The sequence below is a fragment of the Amia ocellicauda genome, chromosome 1 (assembly GCF_036373705.1).
Source record: "Amia ocellicauda isolate fAmiCal2 chromosome 1, fAmiCal2.hap1, whole genome shotgun sequence".
Taxonomy (NCBI): Eukaryota; Metazoa; Chordata; class Actinopteri; order Amiiformes; family Amiidae; genus Amia; species Amia ocellicauda.
Window position 1 is genome coordinate 58211736 of NC_089850.1, and position 20923 is coordinate 58232658.

At 51.3% G+C, this 20923-nt stretch overlaps 2 protein-coding genes across 3 annotated transcripts in view; one reads left to right on the forward strand and one right to left on the reverse strand.

Moving 5' to 3' along the window:
* bcl9l (bcl9 like) overlaps positions 1-20452 on the reverse strand; it is a 30477-nt gene extending 10025 nt beyond the window's left edge. For both annotated transcript variants that reach the window (XM_066710870.1, XM_066710861.1), the window contains exons 1-4: positions 19509-20452; positions 3182-3264; positions 2758-2912; positions 818-1228 (exon numbers count right to left, since the gene is read on the reverse strand). In XM_066710870.1, coding sequence (XP_066566967.1) covers positions 818-1139 — 322 coding nt within the window. In that variant the 5' untranslated portion in view covers positions 1140-1228; positions 2758-2912; positions 3182-3264; positions 19509-20452. The remainder of the gene's footprint in view (positions 1-817; positions 1229-2757; positions 2913-3181; positions 3265-19508) is intronic.
* LOC136759337 (V-set and immunoglobulin domain-containing protein 10-like 2) overlaps positions 19554-20923 on the forward strand; it is a 39132-nt gene continuing 37762 nt past the window's right edge. Inside the window, exon 1 of the mRNA XM_066714281.1 lies at positions 19554-19743. Within this exon, the coding sequence (XP_066570378.1) occupies positions 19554-19743 (190 nt within the window). The remainder of the gene's footprint in view (positions 19744-20923) is intronic.

Genomic DNA, 20923 nt, shown 5'->3' on the forward strand with positions numbered 1-20923 from the left:
TGCCTGTCGCTCTCATTCTCTCTCTCTCTCAGATTCCAGTGCTGTCTCATCGCCCCCATTTACCAAGAATCAACCTTCAGGTTTCGGTCACAGCAGACTGAACCCCCCCGACACCTCCTCCTCACTACCAGCTTGGTTCCCGGATCCTCGTCCTCATCAAACTTCAACCATCAAACTCGTCAGAAACAACAACTAAAAAACCAACACACCACATTTTCCCCTTCCTGCCCGAGCTGCGCTAAACAGACGAAGGCCAACAAGATAAGGGTCTAAATTATGAACGGTTTCGAATCGAGGCGGTATCGGCTGCTCTCAGCCTCCCTCATCAGCGCTCGTCTCGGACCGCCCTGGCATCGCCCGCGTGGATTCCAGGGAGATTTACGAGGCGTTTTTGGTGGGCTGCGTTCATTCGGGCTTTCGGCGCGGCCGCAGGGGGGCTCTTAATTAGTGCATCATAGTTTGTTCAGAATTAGACGGTGCCGGTCCGACAATTATGTTGTGATGATAAAGCACGAAGTTGCCGACAGACTCTCCTTGATAAGAAGCCAGTGTTTTGAGGGGTGAGGACCTCGCTTTTCTTTAAAAAAAAAAAAAAACTAGTTGAGGGAGCTGGAAATTGTGGCCCTTCTGCTCGAGTCTAACCTGGTAATCGGCCCTCCAGGCATCAAGGTCTGAGCACTGCTGGCCCCGACTGTGCTACCAAGCGTTTTATCTCCACCCTTGTCTTTGCCCATTGCCCAGGGCAGGCTAGGCAGTGAGCAGCTCTCTCAGGGTGGGGGGGGGAAGGGGGTGAAACGTGCCAGCCAGCGCTGCCTACCTTTAGAGTCGGGTTCGAGGGAAGGGGTGAGGGCGTCCCTCTGCTCCCCAGAGTCGGCCGACACACTCCTCTCGCGCTTCGCCTTGCCCTTCAGCGGTCCCCCGACGCCCATGCCCGATTGGCCGCCGCTCTTCAGCCCGGAGTTTCCTGGGGGCATCTGATTGGCCTTGGTGCCATGGTTCCCCGCCCCCACGCCCTTCGACCCCAGGCTGCAGGCGGGCCCTTGCTGCTGCTGCTGCTGCTGGTTTACATTCTGGAGCTGAGATTGGGCACTGCTGTTCGTTTGCTTGCCATGATTGGTCAGTTTATTTTCAGGGTGCATTTGATTGGCTGGGGCTTGGGGAGGCGGGGGAGGGGGGCGGTGGAGGGGGAAGGTCAGTGTCGCTGGGCCGCGTCCGTCAACGGTCCTGCCTGGAGGGAGACAGAGAGAGAGGACACCGATGAGTGGGGCGGGCAGGGGACACCGGACAGTCCGGGGCATTGGTGTTTACACCCGACAAAACATCAGAGCACAGCAAACATTACATTCAACCCACGCATTGCTCGGCCGCTCCCTGCCTGGGTTCCGGGTCGGTCTGCAGACTCACAGATACGTCAGTACTTTGCGAGGACGAGAACAGCAAAGCGTCGCATCAGTGTGTAAAACCAGCCATCGGCGTGACTGTACGATGATTCGAGACAGTGTTGTGAAACGCTGTGAAACACAACTACACAATTTGGAACCATCATCAATATCCCGAAATGCTCTGGAAAACAGAGTTGATCATATAACGACCATTACAGGTGGATAGTGGATTCCTCCATTAATACACAGATACATAAATAATGTTCATATCACTTCCCACACTGAAAAAGTCTCTCGCTGCTCTGTAACGTAGTTGCAACAGTATGTCTGACACAATAAAACCACCAACATACTAGCAATGAAGCAACGACGAGATAATAGATAATAGAGACTTTCTAAAAGCACTGAATTAGCTGGAGTCTCACAGGGGCCGATTCCCTCCCTCCCCGTGACTTCAGGCCATTATTTTGGGGTGAAATCATCTATGAAAAGCTGGAAATCAAAAACATGACACGCCTCATCCTGCAATCACCCCTCGAGAGGCTGGGCTGCTCTGACACGGCTGCACGGGGTCATTTTGAGTCTGGGCATTATCACTGGGTGCTCTCCCAGGGCCTCTGTGCCTTCAGTCCCGTGGTGACCTTGACCCTGACTTCCACATTCGCAGCAGGATCTTACAATCACCTCAGCTGAGCTTCTGGACTCCCCCAAGTCACCCCCGCCCACCCTGGGGCAAAGGTCAGAGGGTCATTGCTTTTAATTCCATACGGCAGATTGTGTCTCCCTCCCTCCAGACTTTACAGAACCGAACAGACATCTGGCAATGGGTTAGAAATCCAACGGACGAGTGGCAAATGCCGCAGAAGGACTGAGGGGTTGTTCGGGGTATGTGGCGGGCCGTGGTCTGCCCCACTCGGACAAGTAAACAGACAAATGTTTCTAAACGCTCTTTAAACAATGCCCAGTAACCTCACTCGAACCTGGATCATCTCCAACAGCACATCCTCATACAAGGGGCATTGATGTGCAGCGCACAAACACAACCGAATGGACCTCTCTCTCTCTCTCTAACACACACACAGACCAGGTGTGGAGGAGGGTACCTCCTAGTGGACTAGACTCCTAAAGCTGGAGGGCTAGGGATGCAAATGGGGGCAAAATTCAGCTAGATGCTTTTTCTACCTTCTCCCTCGTCTTTCCACTGGTTTCCCCTCTCCCAGTCCCTTTGCCGTCTCTCTCTCTGCCTGTCTCTCCCTCCCTCCTTCACATACGTGCGCAGCACTCAGACTAAGTGCAGGAACACGGATGCTCGGTCACAGATCGTCCGAGGTCAGGGGCAGGGTGAATGAGGCAGACAGTCTCCAGGAATACATACATAAGCCACCGAGCCTCAAGGCAGGGCTCTCGAGTTCTCTGTCCCCCAGGGCCGCAGCGCGTCGTCAGCCCGGCTGAATGGGTCCGGTCAGCCGATATACTGGAAGCGCTGGACGGCGCCGGACGCTGAATCTCTCAAATTCTAAGCAGTGATACCTTGAATCAGAAGAGCACGTTAAGCCATCAGCTGTGAAGATGAAAACATACACAGATAACAATATTCGTGGTCTACATTAATAAAATAACTGGATTAAGAATGTGATTAAGGGGGGCTCTGAACTGCAGGAAACGGAGGAGTGGGGGATGAGACTGGGGAAGAAACATGCCTGCCTCTCCCTGATCTAAACTGTGTGTGTGTGTGTGGGGGGGGGGGGGCTGAGAGACACAAGGAGAGGCAGTGGGGAGAGACAGAGAGAGGGACTCACCGCTGGTCTGTCCTCACACAGACACCCAGTGTACACACTGAAGCATTGTGCCTGTCTGTTCTCTTTATTGACCCCACTCTGTCCTGTGGAGAGAGAGAGAGAGAGAGAGAGAGAGAGAGAGAGAGAGAGAGAGAGAGATCAGTCACCCTTCATAGCTCCCTGTTGCTCCCACAACCTCTTCACAACAGTGCACGCCCACCCGGAGAGATGCACCCGCCCACCCACCAAAATCGGTGTCAGCTGTTTTTAAAGGTCTTACGGCACTTTTGTGTTATAAACCTTGACCACCATTTGTACTGCAGACTGAGGATGTCCGGGGGGAGCGACGGGAACAGGAACGGGAACTCAAAAGGCAAGAAGTTGTGTCCCAGATCAGACACGAGAGCACGGCAACACTAGTGTCCTGAGACGGCTCATCTTTGGGGAGGAGGGGCTGCAACCGTCCTGATGGCAATCTAGGTGCTGCTCTCGCGTTTACACAGCAAACCTGAGGAGGATGCCGTAAATCTGTCCATTCATAATCTGTACAAAATGAACATGAAAATAAAAGGTCAGTCGGTGTCATGGAGCAGCCAGAGGCTGCAGGAACTGAACCGGACTGAGAACTGGACCCGCACACACATACACCCTGTGTTCAGAAACAGCCAGCCAGGATGGCGGGTCACGTGTGCGAGTTTACAGTCGAGGACTCGATCCGGTGCCCAGAGGTCATGCTTAGAGGACATGCTTCAATCTCTGGCACTCGATCCCTGAGACAATGTGGGTCTGTTGCTTTAAAAGTGCACGCGAGAGAGTGAGAGAGAGTACCTAGCAAGGCCGTGGGGGGGGTGGGGGGCAGGGGGCGGAGCCTTAGGGAGTCACCTGACCTGAAGTGTCGCCAGCATTCCTAGCCCCGCCCCTCTGGCAGCCCGCACTCTAACCACAGGAACTCTGTCACATTCCAGAACTCTGTCAGCGCTCTCGCTCTTTCACTCCCCCCACTCCTCAAACTGCAGCGAGGTTCGCCCTGCCGAGTGAGTAATTCTGAGGTTTGGAGCTTTCTGGTCGAGTATCCCCCTTGCTCTCAGCCTGTTTGGCGCTTATAATTTATCGAATCAGCTGATGCACTGGGAGCTGCCCGGGGCAGATGTTACAGTGCAGGGAAACAGGGACGAATGAGGCGCAGTGCAAGAAGCTACAGAGAGGAAAAATGTGATCTTAGAAACTGTTCATTCATGTAAGTCTAACTCCTTCACCGTGTGTTTTGGTCCACTTCCAACCAGTACCGCAGGGGTGCGTCCACTAACGAATACAAGCAAAGCATACTTCACTATAATACAGTATACATCAGTACGCTACAGTAAACTACAACACACTGCAGCACAGTCCGGTCCCATACACTGCACTAAAGGCCAGAACATTAAATTAGAGCATACTGTTATAGAGCATGATGCAATACAATACACTACAGTATAATCCAGTGCACAAGACTACAGGTATAGTTGACTGCCTTGGTGTCACAGTCTGGACAATTAAGACATGAGACAGACGGCAGCCTGGAGGACACACTGCCCCGCCCCCCAACCCCCCAGCACTGCACTGCACTGATTTTACTGGATACCGATCTCACAAGAGTGAGAGCCCTGGACTTTGAAACTCATCAGGAAGTGATCAATAAAAATAAAACAAATAAAAAAAACACAGGCAAGACCCAGAGAGTCAAACACACAGGCGAGGACACAGAGCACAGCGCCTAACCGAGGGCCTGTAACCTGACGCTTCTCTCTGCCCCTCCCACTGCAGCTCCCGGTCCCTCCCCTACCAGGAAGCACGTTTGTGTGTGTGTGTGTGCATGCGTGTGTGCGTGCATGTGTGTGCATGTGTGTGGGTGGGGGAGGTGAGAGAGTGCTGTATGCAAATCCCTCCCCAGCCCTGTGTGCCCTGCTCTCTCTCTGTCTGAGTCACTGTGAGTCAGGACACGCAGCTGTCGACACACTTCCTCACACCACTCCATTTCGAGATGCTGGGGTTGTAGTCTTAGTTTGTTTTGTGTGTGAGAGTGTGCCAACCCCCCACCCAAGGCCAATAAATTCTCTCTGCTCTCAGCTACTTAACTGCACTGATTAAATGATTAAGCTGGATGAATCAAACTCTTGTCTCCAGCCTCCAGGATGTTTTGGTGGGGACAATATCTCAGGGAAACCAACATGCAAGTGCTCAGCCGTATATATATAACAGAAAAATCTATGGGAAAATAATGTATTTTGTTTCTAAGAATGTAATAAATATAATAATGTCGTTATTCCCCATTTAATAACAGAGATTCTGACCAACACCACAGCCCCCTAGTAGATGGTGCAGCCAGAACGGCCACTTTAAACCCCGTCCCTACCCATTCAAACATGGGTTAAACCAGAAAATAAAAAACTCCCCAGAGATCCTCCTGTCACAGCCGAACGCACAGGGTCCCCCCCACCCCAGACTGTGTCACTGGATGTCGGGGTGTTGCATCACCTCTCGTTGAGCCCGTAGCTCTCAGATCAGGGCCGCCCACCCAGATGAGAGTTGACTGCAGGACGATGCGAGCGCGCAGTCTTACTAGCGGGAAAAGCCCACCTCCTCAAAGAGCACATCGACTGATAATCGAGTACGTGAGCAAGAAGGCGCTCGAAAACAGTCCCCAAAAGCAGCAAGATCTGGTCAGCACAGACAGTAGCACGGAAACATCGCCCTAGACAGTTTTCCACTGATGCTATTGGTGATGTCACACGCGTCATCTACGCAATCTATGTACTCCAAAAAATAATAAAAAAGAGAGGCGTCCCTATCCATGATGAAAATCTGTAACTTGGAAGGCAAGCTTTAAACCTGCAACTGCTGTGAAAAAGATTTTTAAATCAAGTGTGTGTGATACTCAGAACCAGAGGGGTCTTTTCCTTGAGCGAAAGCGCAGTTTAAGTCCACAGTGCTAAAGGTGACTGGAGCGAGAGAATGACATCACAAGGCCCACCGCCCGAGAGGACTCGAGCATTTTCATGCATCAGAATACGAATTAAATGTACAAAACGAAGCAAATTCCGACTACTGATTTACTACTGTCAATCACACGCTCTGTTCACAAGAAGAGGTCGGAAGATGGCACAAACCTCCCATGCCAAAAACACACACACAAAAAAAATCAAGCCGTTAAATTCCTCATGCCAGTCAAGTTTAAGTACACAATTGTACCAGTTTATAATAGTATTTCTTTGAGTGTTGATTCCCCAATTCCATTTTAGTCCAGTTACAAAATCAGCATTTGGTTTTAGTCTGTTGTTTCTGAGGTAGTAATCACTTGATGGATATACAAGAACAAAAAAGATCATATACTAAATTATACTTATCCAATTATACAACACAATTCATACGTTTGTTCTTTCACCCACACTGACTGCTAAAAACCAAAGGACGATGTCTGTGCACCATCAGCTGAGCTTGGGAGAGTAATACACTTCCACAACTACAGATTCCTCAGTCGCACAACTGATGCACATCACACACCGTCTGTCCCCTCGCATGGCTGTGCCCATAAGCTTCCTCAACATCCCGAGACCCCCAGACTCCCGCTGCCGGAGCAGTGCGCTCCCCCCCAGGGCCGTGTCAAGCCCTCCGCTGCCCCCAGGAGCTTCATTAGTGCTTAACTGCGGGTGTAGCAGGTCTGGGCCGTACGGAGGGCTTATCACCGTTGGCAGAGATTAATCCACCCGATACCTACGGCCAGAGCCAAGCGGCAGGGCGCGAGCAGCAATCACAACAATCGAGGCTTTGTGCCGAGAAGCAAAACTGTGAGCTGCTGCCTGGAAAGAGAAGATGGAAAAAAAAAAAAAAAAGAAAAAGGAAAAAAATAATAATGTGCAGGCCGGCATGCAAATGGAAGCCAAGTTGATGGTTGTTCTAGTTTCTTGCAGTTTGTTCCACAACACAACCCACCTCTCTCTCAACAGGGAGCTATGAAGGGTGACTGATCTCTCTCTCTCTCTCTCTCTCTCTCTCTCTCTCTCTCTCTCTCTCTCTCTCTCAGACCTGTTGTTCAGGTTGAGCTATTGATTGGCAGAGAAACGTAACTTCAAAAGGCGAGGGCATCTGTGTCTGAACACGTTGACAGACCCTTGCGCTCAGCGGCGCTGGGACGCAGCAGCAAGACGGTGTGCCTGCTGCGGTGTTGCCGCCGCCAGGGCCCGCGCCTCTCAATGCACCGACAGACAGCTCTGATCTCTCCCTGCCCGCCTCTGCGATCGCCTCCTTTTGTCAATTAAAGAGCAGGCAAACAAAAAACTAAAAAAAGATTCCACCCGCTTCCTTAGGTGAGAAGTGCAGTGTACCTGGCAGCCATAAGTCACTGACTGTCAACAGTGAGACAGGGTGATAGGGCCAGGGTGTAATGCACTTTACTCCACAGGGGTATCTGAAGTCCCGCGGACCCCTCTCTGCACTCAACTGTGCCCAGAGAAAGACGTATGGGACTGAAACGTGGCCCTGCTTTACACAGAGAGCAGCAGGGGTTTGCTGCAACACGTCCCTGAAAATTAAGCCGACTCCCCGGGTGGGGGGTGTGTGTAAACTGTGTATGCAGCCCTGGTCTCTTCAACGCAACATGCTTATATTCCACACTTCAGCGCCGAGGCCACGTTGTGTAGCTCATGCGAAGGTCTGGCTGCACACCTGTCGTTTCCAATCGCAAAGCAGAAAAGAACAGATCCAGGGGTGTCAGTCTCACGTCCCACAGTCTGTCAGGTTTCACAGTATTCCTCCATCAAAGGTTAAAAATCTCGGCTCAGGAAGCCAATAACTGCCTGCGAAACTGAGAGTTTGGCTGGAGAGGACAGCAGAGGATCCTGTGACTCTCTAGGACTGGAGCAGACCTCTGTGTACTGCAGTACAGGGTGACTGCCTTTTCCCAGAATCCAAAGAGACGGGAGCAGTCTCCAACACCGCCCTCATACCGACACGATCTGCCCGTAAAACAGAGGATTATTTGCCCAGAGGTATTAACGGAGGCGTCCCAGTCAGCCCTGAGTCAGTGGTGAGGGTTGGAGGGACCGGTCAGTGACACCACGCGCCAGCAGAAAAGTCCCACAGTCCAGCAGGCAACAGGCTGTGTTTTCAGAGCCAGTATGTATTAATAGCCAACGTCCCCTGGGAACACAAAAATAAATAAGCAAACCAACAAATAAAAACAGTGTATATTTACACACAGCTCCTTCCGCGACTGTGGAGGAGAGCGAGTTACTGTGTCCGAGGGAAAAGAAGGTCACGGTTTCCTGGCTGATGGCAGCGCAGGGCACGGAGCCGTCAGATTGCACGCACACGGTTTATTACAGCACACACATACACACAAAAACACACACATACTCGATCACTGACACACACTGAGACTCACTCACTCCCACCCAGACCAACACGCTCATACACTTACACACACACTACACACTCCCCTGCACTCTCTCTCTCTCTCAGACACACACCCTGCCTGCCATTCAGGGGAGCCCAGGTCGTTTCAATCCCTCAACAGCTGGCCGGGTCCAAACCTGACCCGACCGCCACCCTCGACTCCACTCAGTGGCGTCACCCTGCCGGTGCTGGAATTCCTCTCTCTCTCTCTTTTTGGGAATTTCATTTGCAAACGTCCAAACACTGGGATGGCCGGTCAATCGAGAGCACAGCTGCGGCCCTCCGGGAGAGAGGAAGACCACCCTGCACCCCCACAAAGGGCAAACAGAACAACTGAAATACAGGAGGGCGAGGCAGAAGGAATGAGAAATGAGAGAGACACAACACACACAGAGCCAGCGTCCTCTAGTATAATGCCTGATAGCCTAATGCAACACAGATGGATGTCTAGCTAGCCCCGAGAGCGCCGCACACTTTTCAAAACATTTCAGGTATAAAACACACTCTAGTAGCAAGACATTAAGAGGGTTTAAAAGCCCATAAAAATAAAGTTTTCAGTCCACAAAACCCAAAGTCTCAAGCCAGCCAAAACAGAGCAAAAAGTTCCCCTCATGATGAACGATGACTGAGGAGTTTACACTGGGGATTTTGGTTTGTTTTTAGCAACAACAAAAAACGTCACATTTTCGGATCTTGAAGAATATGCGACTCCATCCGGAACCCCAAGCTCTTTGTGATCGGGAGGGCTGTGTGGAATGAAGTGAATTATACGCAAAAAGTAAAATAAGCCGTGCCTACCGAGATTATTCTGACATTCACAGCTCAGTTTTCAACCACTGAATCGAAATACTGACTTTCAAATAAGGTTTTTCGGTTTTCTCGGCTGGTGAGCAAGCGAGGGGGGTTTCAGCGACCTACTGAGGGGACCCCCCCCCCCCCCGAGCACCAAGACCTCCCTCGTAGTAACCAGAGAAATACGTTATTGACTAATACTACACTGCTTGTGTGGAAATAGATTGATTTATCCGTTTATTTTTGTGGATCGGGCACGACTAGGTGGTGAGGGAACCAGTTTAAAATCAACAATCGCGGGTTCTGTGTAAAAGCAGGGAATGCAGCTGGAGCAGATGTGGAGGAACCCCCAGGGAGGGGGGGAGAGAGAGAGAGAGAGAGAGAGGGAAGGAGGAAAATGCCTGTTGAGTCTTTTAAGGCTGCCGATTTCAGGAGCTCCCTCACTTCACAGGATCTCCTGCTGTAGGGCCACAGATAAAGCAGCAGTTTTTACAGTCAGCTGTAACGGGCAACAAGTAGCGGAAAACTGATTTCTCCATGGTTAAACGCGCCACAGGCCCAGCGGAGAGAACTGACACGTTTTTCATTTCGTTTAGTTTTCTCTGAAAGCGATTTTCTGATGGCTCCTGTTTGCACTAAACATGTTTCAGCAACCACTTTTCTGCCGACGAGGACTTCTCAGGCAGCGGAGTAATTGGGGAAAACAGACAGACCACACAGTGTATTACCATAACAGGTTGGGCCTGTCCCACTGCACATTACACACACGCCGTGAAAAGTGTGTTGTGATATCTGCTCTGGTAATAGTTTAACTCTCTGTGCAATGTCTGTGCACTGACAGGCAGACACAGACAGAGAGACAAACACCCACACAGACATACACACACACTCAGTCCATGCACGGTGTATTCTGTTCTGCTGTTTTCCACAACTGAATGCCCTCACTGGGTGCAAAGGTCACAGGGAAGGAACGCACCCAACTGTTATATCAGAGCTCAAAAATTACCTTTGAACTCCATGCACCGGTGCAACAGGAGAGCAAACGCAGTGCGAGAGTCTGACATTAATGTACAGAAACAGGGGCTCACTAAAACGGCACAGAGGAACGCACAGCACAAGAAGGCAGCTGTGCGTTCCGAGAGGCGGTCGAGTCCCAGGCACCAAAGCAGACCTTGTCCTCCACCTCCCACCAGTCCGTGTATTTGATCCAACCACAATCTGCACTACATTGCGCAAAAGACAAGATCCCCCCCAGCACCACAGTAAGGGCAGAGAGAGAGAGAGGGGCTGGGACGGATTAAAGGAATCCGATCCTGTTCGGACACGCCGGTCGCTCACTATAGAATGCAGTCGGTCTGCAGCGAGGGAATACCTCTTTTTTTTTTTTTTTTTACTTTCTTTGTCTCTCTCTTTTCACTTTTTCACTCCCGCCTCCCTATTATGATCCCTTTTTCTACTCAGCACCCCCTCCTCACCCTCCAGTTCTCCTGTATTTCAGTTGTGCCTTTTACACGTTGTTCTGGAGAAGCCAGTCAGCCAACACTGAGCTCCACTCCCAGCTCTGGGACAGGGTGCATTGTGGGTAGATGTACAGGGGCCCCTCACTGTAAAACCTCATCAGTGCTGGCAGGGCCCTCTGGGCCACAATCTCACAACAACCTCTGACCTGTGACATCCATTACATTTTTGTGCAAGAAAAGAATCAAAGATGTGCGTCTTCCTTTCTTTGTGAACCTGCACACACACCAGACTGAGAACGGACTTGACTCCTGACACCCGTCCCAGTCTGGGGAGGAGCTGTGGGCAGCGCCCCTCTTGTCCCAGGAAAGGATGCGCTATCAGTCCCACACTTCCCAGGATGCCAGGCCCATCAGCAGCAGCAAAGGGCAGCTCTCACGGGTCACAGGCAAGCAGCAGGGCATTGAGGTCATTTGGTTCAGTGGCGGATTGAGAAAAAATCCCTCGGTCAACTTCACACTGAGCTGAAGCAGTGGCGGCACTCCACCAGTTGTGGGCGTTTCAGGGGAATCACAGAACCAGTGAAGTCTCGACCTCTAGGGAAGAAGCTGTAAACACGCACTGCAGAAACACCAGAAGAGAGGAACTGCGTCACAGCAAGTCTCCTCCACACAGAGGGACTCTCCCACAGAGCCAGCCTGGGTTCCCAGAAAACCCCCAAATGTCAGACCCAAGACACTACAGTCTGGGCATTCAGTCCTGGAGGGGCAGCTGGGGACTCCTGCTCTCTGTGGAAGAATCTGCACATATCAAAGCACAATAAGCTTCAACTTGTTTCCCCATTTACTCCTTCTTCTGTCTGGGTTTGAACCAACCGAGTCTCCTTAGATTGGTTAAAATCCTCAAACAGGTCTCCTATTGGCCATGGTTAGCCAAGACTGAAGAGACCCATCTCCTTCAGTCTGTACGTCTTGCCCCTGAGCCCCTGCATGAGTCTGGCTTGGCTACAATTAACTGGGAGGTCGTTCACATGAATGAGGGACAGAGAACAGAGGGCGGGGGAGCTGCTTTCAATACCTTGAATACAAAGGGTTAAGTCCGGATAAATACCCACTTACACACTAAACTCGGGTCTAGTTTACCCACCCATGTGTCTCTCTCTGTCTCTCTCACACACACACACACACACCTCCTTCAACAAATGGCACAGGACAGGGGGATCAAGTGAGAGACTGAGTTGCACAGCCACCATATCTAGCTTGAGAAAACCCTCTCAGCTCCAGCCCTTCCGAATCAAAGTCAATAAAAATAAACCCATTCAGTTTCAACAGGAAAAAGATGGGGGAAAAAACATCCTTTTGTGCGTGTGTTGTGCGTTCATTCCCTCTCACTCCCGCCTTTACTGTCTGTCTCTCTTCCTGTATGTATCTGTATCTCTCTCTGTCCGTCTCTCTCTCTCTCTCTCTCTCTCTCGTTACTGCTGGTCACCCCTGGATCCTAAGAAGACGTGTGTGTGTGTGTGTGTGTGTGTTGTACTCTCCCAAATAACTTGGCAGGGCACACAACCCTGTCTGACAGAACTCCCGCGCTCTATATCCCTGAGGTGGGAGGGAGGGAGGCCGGATACACTACTAAATGCAACTACATATCGTTCTGTCAATCAACCCTGCATACACTAGTGTGTGTCAACACTACATTGTGTAACATATTGTGTTCTAGGCTATATATGTTTTATGTTTACCTCCTTAGACATTATCTCGCTTCAAGGGTGTTATTAGACAACTTGGAAGAAGGTGTCAGACAAGTATATACAATGAATAGCATCCTATTGAATGCAAATACTTAGCAAATTATTTTGGATGCAAAACACAAATGTAAATGCGGTGTGAATTTCTTGAGCTCATTTCAGTGGAAAACAAGCTGATCGCACAACGGAGTCTGAATCCAATCTGGGCCCTATAGTCCACACAGTGCAGCTCCAGTCTGGGCCCTATAAGTCCCCACAGCGCCGCTCCAGTCTGGGCCCTGTAAGTCCCCACAGCGCCACTCCAGTCTGGGCCCTACAGTCCCCACAGCGCCGCTCCAGTCTGGGCCCTATAGTCCCCACAGTGCCGCTCCACTCAGAGTTGTCAGTAGCCAATAGGACTGGGATCCCCTTGGCTCCACTAGGTTGTGGGCAATGGCTGTCAAGGTCAGAGAAGGTCTGCAGATGGTCAGAAGTACGGGACATCTTCAGACTGACACCCTGAGAGGGGCGAGTGGTAAAGACACCTGCACCACCGGCCCAACACCGCGTTCACAAACTGACAAAATAACCACGAGCTGTGTATCCGTCAACACCCGCTGGGGCCGCCTGCCAGTCACAGTCGTCTGGGCCATTACACCACACTGACAACACGGCGCCGGCGCCAGCTCCTCCGAGTCCGACCTCTGTGTGTGTTTGGAGTGGGACTCGCAGGTCACCATGACGACGGGACCGTGGCACGGGTCTGAGCAAATAACGCCACTTGTTAACAGGCAAGGGAAGGAGGGAGGGAGGAAAACCTGATAAAAGAGAGGGAGCAAATCTCTCACACACACGCGTGAAAGAAAAGAGCTGCGGAGCTTTTAAAGATACTAATTATTGAAAGACTGTTCCCTCTGGAGAGCCCTTTGATCTGCAAGCAAAGAGAGAGGCCGAAAAGCGTACGAGGTCTTAATTTCACGTCTCTCGAAGCAGATGTTTGGAAAGGTCACAAAGCTTGAGATGTACAGCCCTGAGTCACTCCGAGACCTGTGGCAGTGTCCCAGAAGGAGAGATACAGAGGTGTTCAATAATATCTGGGGGGGGGATTATCTGCTTGTCTTAATTAAGGCCATAAGCTCATCTCCTCCCCCCGCCAAAGACCTCTACACAAGGGGCCGCCCCGAGGAGGGTCGTGGGATTTGTGACAAACCAGGGGCGTGATGTCACTGTAACGCATCCACCTGCCGCCCTGCTCCTATAGAGAAGTAAAGGGGTCCGGCTTTGGCTCGACGTGGCTGCGAGTCCCGCACGAGGTCGTGGGTGTTTGACGCTGTGTAATAAAGAATTGGAGCGAGTGAGTGTGTGTGTTTTTGTGAGTGTGTAAAGAGCACGTGGCCACAGAGATGTGGCCCAGAGCCACTTTCCCAGCCAGCTATTTGCATTAGGGCCGGGCAGTGTATTTTAATAAAGCTGTCGAGACAGACAGCAAATGACAAACGGATGAGGGTTGTCTGTTAAGCGACAGTGTGATTTTGTATCTCCCCCTCTCTGGCATGCGAGGGAACGAGAAGACACGCTGGGCAGAGTTTGCAGCAGAGGGGTGAAAAGTCATGCATTGTAATTATTTGTGTGTGATTATTTAGTCCACAAGAACTGAAGCAACAGATCAAGACAGATGGTTTAGAAGATACCTCTGGAGGCAACACTTGTCAACCCGGGTCAGTGGGAGGTAGGGAGGTGAGGAGGGGAGAGAGCCTGAGAGCAGCAACATTGCAAAAACTCACACCACATCTAGCCCTCGCTCTCAGTTCCAACCACTGCCTCCATCGGTGACAGTTCCTCCCCGTTAACCATTCAGCCCAAATGGTTCTCTCTCTCTCTCTCTCTCTCTCTCTCTCTCTCTCTCTCACCACTAGCCCACAAAGCCTCTTCCTCCTTCTCAACCCACAGCTCTCTCTCCTGGCCCCTCATCTTGACCACTTGCCCAAATTACTACCTTCCCTCTCCGTTTGTCTGTCTCCTGGTCCATCAGCACTCACCACTGGCCCACACTCCTTCCCTCCATCCCTCTATCCCTCTATCTAACCTCTCCGGGTCCCCACGGTGCCGCCGGGTGTTTCCGGGCCGCCCGGCCTGCAGGAGCCTGCGTCTCGATATCTCATTACTGTTTAATGCCCCGCCTCTGCAGCGCGCCGTGTAACCCTAGCCCTTGCGGCGCTGCGATCGGAGGCCCAGATAAGAGCGACGCTGGCAGCAGCGCAGAGAGCCCGACTGTCCTGTCCGCCAGCCGCTCAACACGCGTGTGCACCGAGAGTCAGCTGTGGAGTAACAAACTCACAGCCCTGCAGGTCCAGAGCTGGACCCGGCCGGGACTACACTCCCCCACCCCAACACGCCACTAGCTTACCAGCGATTGCATTCCACTGTACTCACTGCTTTGCCACCTACAGACTGTTATCAGCAGCACAGCTCTCTCTGTTCAGCACCGCACATCCTCTGCCGTCTCCTGCACTGCATTTTATTTTACAACACAATCCCTTCAGTTCTGTTACGGTTATACCAGCCCTATTGTATGTAACCTTGGCACAACCTAAGTTTTTATTTTTTCGTTTGCTGAATGTAGGCTATTTCTCCTGGGTCCAAGGCTTCAGCCAGATAATAATAATAATAATAATGTCTTTCTTCCAACTGATCTTTAATGATAAAGGCGATCTGTATTATCAAAGGGTCAGGTCAGCTATGGAGGCTGAACTGGTTTTATGGAGTTGGAACAAGAGCCAGCACCGTCTTGGAATCTTCTCCGACGTCAATAAGACTCAGACATCTGCCGTCACCTAATCAGAGCCTGTCTGGGATCGGGAAGGTCGCATTCGCAGCCTTTTTAAAAACGCACAAGAACATTCTGAAGGTCATACGCAAGAGGAGGTCACCAGGATCCTCTCGCATGTCTGACATGCCTCTCGGTTCGCTCCCCGATCCCAGACCCCCCTGCGGCCAAGTGCGTTTCAGTCACCAGGCCTGACCGTTTTGTTCCTGACCCCTGCCACTCTCTATGCACAGAAGTGCCTCCCATTCTCAGTCCCTAAAATGCAAACGCTCTTAATTTCCAGAGGAAATACCACAGGGGAGGGCAACTCTGTTCCTGGAGTGGCACAGACGCTTGCAGTTTTGGTTTTCCCCGAGCCCCTTAATAAATTAATCGATTCAGTGATTGTCTTAATTGTTTCGAATTAAAATGTGTTCCGGTTGTTTAGCAATTGCTGATTTGAGACACACATACAATCAGCACTCCAGGACCAGGGTTGCCTAACCCTGATATACTGCAAAAGATTAAAGGTCATCTTCCTGTTTTCAAAAAGTGCATCGTATCTATGACAGTAGATGAAGGGGGTGGCGTGCCCTTTGACCCCTAGGTTTGTATTCTACTCATCCCCCTGGAAGATGTCAAAGTACACATGCCCGCCCACCCACCCGCCCCCGAAAGACAGTGCTTAAATGGTTATGGTTAAAAAAAACGAACACAAAAAAAAAAAAAAGTGAGATATATTTTTAAAGTATCTGATTTTGATAAATATGTGAAGAAAAACGGCAAGGTTCTCCCAGAAGTGGTCGGGGGTGACAGCGCGGCACCACAGGCTGAGGGCACAAGCACGAGAAACGTCCAACTTAAAAAGAGCGAGAATCCAACCTTGTGTTGGGGAGAAGAAATTAAGTTATCAAGACTGGAGAAAATCGCCAGGGGAGCCACTCTGTGAGATGTGGGAGCAGACCTGCGGGCTTCGTTATTAACTCTCAAGCAGGCGAGCAGACGCCCAACACCTAAATCCGCTAATGAACCCCATGTCCACCCTCATAAACACAGAAATACGATTAGGAGGCTCTCGTGTTTCCTTTATTATTGCAATGATACCTGGGGCTTACAAATAAACAAACGTGTTTCAATTAGAAATGTTTGTTTATCATCTCCAATATCATTCTGATAATGAAGACGACACCAGAGGGGGAAATGTCATCATTCTGGTCGGGGGTGTGAGAGCTTGTCTGCGTCAATGTCCTTCACGTTCAACGAAGCAGTTTGGGTTTTATATACGCATTTTCAATTAAATGGTGTTAACGCTTAAACTACTACAGCCTCGCTTCACTTTAAATGGTCAAACCAGGAGAGAAAGAGAGAGGGAGAGATATGTTGGCACAAAGGGGAGATGATAATTAAATCTCAGCAAAGCATTTCCTACATCTACTTTATTTCCAGGAGTCCCAGCCCAGTGTTATCGAGTTTCCAAAGATGAAAAGCAAAGTGTTTATTGCTCAGCCGTCAGATGAAGCATTTGGAGGACAACTCCTCCCCCCAATCCCCATTTTAAGTTCAACATTTCATGGGAAAGGTGTGGCTATTGAAGACGCTTTTTAAGATCAGTTAAGAGTTTCCACAGAAAAGGGCAAGCCGAGGGTGCGTTTGGCATCACAGTGGGCACCGAGAGGGGTTTGAAAGCCGGAAAGCGTCCTGACAAGAGGGATTAATAGGCACCAACACTGGTTCAGATCCCGGCTATAGGATGCAGTATATAGAGTCTTGCATCCTTTTACCTCTGACCAACTTCCACTGCGCAGAATTCTACAGAAGTCACATAACTTGTTATCCCAGAGACAAAAAGGAGAAAAAGCCTGCAGGGTGTTAGCGTGTGTGAGACAATGTGGACTCTTCCTTTTCCAAACCCGAACCCTGAAACACAGAGTTTATCAGCTGAAATTTGGCCTGGGCTTTAGCCAAGTGTGACCGGGATTCCCCCAAGAAGAAGGGAAACCAAGCACCTGGTTGGTGAAGCAAAACAGCTGATAGTGTGCGAGCTCGTTCCAGGGACGTCATCCCTACCCGGGCCGGGCGGATCAGACCGGCGTAGTGTGACCGAGAGGGCGGTTCCACCCTGAGCAGCGACTCTGACCACACACTACACATCAGTCTGAGTTGGGGGGGGTCTTAGCGGTCCACGGTTTCCTCCACTCTGCACGCAGGCACCCGGTCCTGTGAGGCCGCAATTATTGTCAACCAAGTGCCCCATCTTGGCACCGCCAAGAGGGTATTAGTGGCGAGTTTGGACTGCGTTGGCAATTCCAGTTTGTGAGGAGTAAGAAAATGTGGTGCTGGGTTACATGAAGTACAGGGCCCTCTTTCACCAAAACCCATTTATGTATGTGTCCCCAACCTCCCCAATAACACCAGCCTCAGCTTGAGCGTAACATTACAAAATGATCAATAAGCAGCAGTAATAAACCACTACCGACTTACACTCCGGCACTTATCCGTTTCATAGTGTAATGAGATGGAGGTGCAGAGGCAGCGCAATAGTTGTACCCACGCTCTTGTTTTGTCATTATCTCTTTTTCCCTTTTGCTAAATGCCGGTAAAACATGGTCACAAAATAAACAAGCATCAGTACAGCAGGTTGCCCAGGCCGGGCGGCAGGCGGGCAGGGAGGGGAGGCGCAGCTCGCCGGCGCTGAGCTCATCTGTCACCGATGAGTCAAAGCCGACACTCCGCTGTCACCGGTGGACGCGGGGCAGCGGCGCTTGCGTCATCACGGCTGTGCGGCCCGCGGGCGGAAATGGAAAATTAAATAACAGCGCAAACGACGGCGGCTGTGCAGGGGCTGCCGCTCGACATTTTGTTGATGTGCAAGCTGCCTGTTGTTACCATCACGGTGTGCTAAGTGCGCTGCTGTTAAGTATAATGAAACGTTATCAAATATACCCTGCAAACACATACACTACATCAACGCAGCCTACACGTTGCGTTGGCTGTTTTAGGTGCGAACTTGTGCTGGCTACTCAAGTAGTAGTAAACTTGCGCCATTACAAATCGGTCTTGATTTACTGCATTGGGCTCGACGGCACTCAAGGGTTCAAGGATCATCATTTCGCTGTTTAGACACAAGATGTACTTCCTAGGAAAATTAATGCAGTCAAGTTGTTCCAGGAGAGAGCTCTCACCCAAACTTGATCCGAGGCGCACACGAAGGGCCCGCACTTCCCGGCTATTGGGCGAGCCGCACGTCACTAACGACCCCCGCGCCTCCTGATTGGGCCAGGCGCAGCTGTTCCCGCCCCCCTCCCCTCCGCCTTCCCAGCAAGTTCGTGCTCTCCCACTGCACTTACACACACCAGTGAAACTGTACCTTCACGGGAATATGAGACTGTGCTGTCTGGACGCAGACGGACCGAAACAGCCGCAAACAGGCCGGCCCTCCACCCTCGCCCACCCCAGTGTCCCGTACAAGGCGGCCTGCAGCCCTGCACCGTCCCCCCCTGGCACCCACTCCGCAGTATCCACGCAGGCTGGCTCCGAAAACTGCCACTGAAACAAAGGACAGTGCCTGTCCACAACACCCAGTCAAACACACATCATGCAATAAACCTCCATCCCAGACGCCACAACTACACGTGTGCCCCTGCCCTGATGCACTATTCACCGCCTTAGCACGGTTACACACCGACGCTTTAAATATGCGCACACTGGGTTAGTTCAACTATTATTATGGGATTCCTCAGCTGTGCATGGGGGAAGCTGCTCAGTCAATACTCCCCGGCTCTGTTTTGCAGCATCTGATCTCGCTGTGCACAGAGCTGGAGTCCAATTTGCGCGTTTCTGATGGTGCTCGGCTCAAACTATCCCCTTTGCAACACGGCAGACCGTCCAGACCCCGCGCAGACGTGCCCCACACGAACGCACACCGCGGGCTGCTGCAGCGGCGCGACTGGGGAACTTGGGTCATGTCCCGAGGCCCGATGCATGATGTTTGCAACGCCTGTATGTGCACACACACGCCAACACAACTCTCCTCGGTCCCCAGCACGGGCTGACAACTGTGCAAGACCTCCAGCCCCGACCCAGCCCGGGTGTGCACGCTGCGCTTGTGCAATAGGAGACGGCGCTGTGGCTCTTACCTCATCCCGCTGCGTGTGAGAGACTATGCGAGGCCGTTGTCACCAATGACGGCCAGCCGACATCCCCCGCAGCCGCCACCGCTGGTCCTGCCTGGTCGTGCCGCCGCTGTTGCCGTGTCAGATGCACCCCCCCTGCGCTGTGGCGGCGGGCGGACACCGGGCGGCTGCTACTCCGAGTGTCCCGCCGCTCGGGCCGGGCTGGTCGCGGAGGAGAAGGCGCTGTTTGGGGGCTGGGGTGCGCGGCTCGGAAGGCAAGACGAGTCCCGGAGGCGAGGGGAAGAGCTCATGTCCTCCTCGGGCGAAGACGGGGAAGGGCAGGACGCGCGGTCTGCTTATTTACGGAGAGGGGAGTCCATAGCTAGCGCACCGCACCGCCATGCACAGGACTCGGGCTACACAGACACACAGACACACCGCACGCACACACGCACACACGCAGATCACCGGAGTCACCGATTGACTGACACACACGCACACACGCAGGAACAGAAGCAAGAACGCAAAACACTTAGCCTTCCTCCCCGGCAGTCTTTTTGTAAATCCAAGAAAGAATGGCACCCGAATCCAATTTAAAATAATATTAATGGCAATTATGATTCTAATATATATATATATATATATAGTGTTTGTTTTTCTACGGCACACTTCTGTAGCTTCTGTTTTCTTGTGTTGCCTTTTCTTAGACTCCTGTATTATAATCATATAGACCTTTTGGGGAATGTGGGAGTTTGGATGTTGTCCTTACATCCCCCACGGCTGTTTTCATGGTGACTTTGAAATGCAATATGCTGCATATATTGCACAGGCAAATTATGAATAATAATAATAATAATAATAAATAATGGCATGCGTTTCAATTATGCTGCCACCGGCTCTATGGTGTCTAGAAATGCTCCACTGGCTTGTTACACGGCAGTCCAAGGTACCGGGTAGAAAGGATAGTGTTTTGCGTTGTGCGCCCCCCCCGCGTCAGAATAATAATTTAGGGAAAACAGAATCATCCCTTCGCCTTGGTGCCGGAGCCCGGGGTGCTTGTGTCACAATAAGAGCCCGTCCTCACCCCGTCCTGCCGTCTGCTGCCGGCTGCTGCCGGCTGTGTACAAGCAGCAAACTTATTATCATGCTGATGTTACTGCTGTGGCTAGATTCCTATACTGCATTCATTTGGTCTTGTTTGTTTGTGTCAAAGACCTCTGTATCCAGCGGTATGAGAAATGCATGACAAATAAAGGGACAGTCAGAAGTTCAATCGTGTCCAGTGGTTTCAGCCCAACAGCTGGAACACACCGCCGTGCAGCGACTTACACAACGGAGCGCAATTCGGTGTAATGGCAACTGCAGCAGAGGGCATATGACACAACTCATGATTACTGCACATATAGCGCAATAAAGAGTCGCACAAAAGGTTTTTGTGG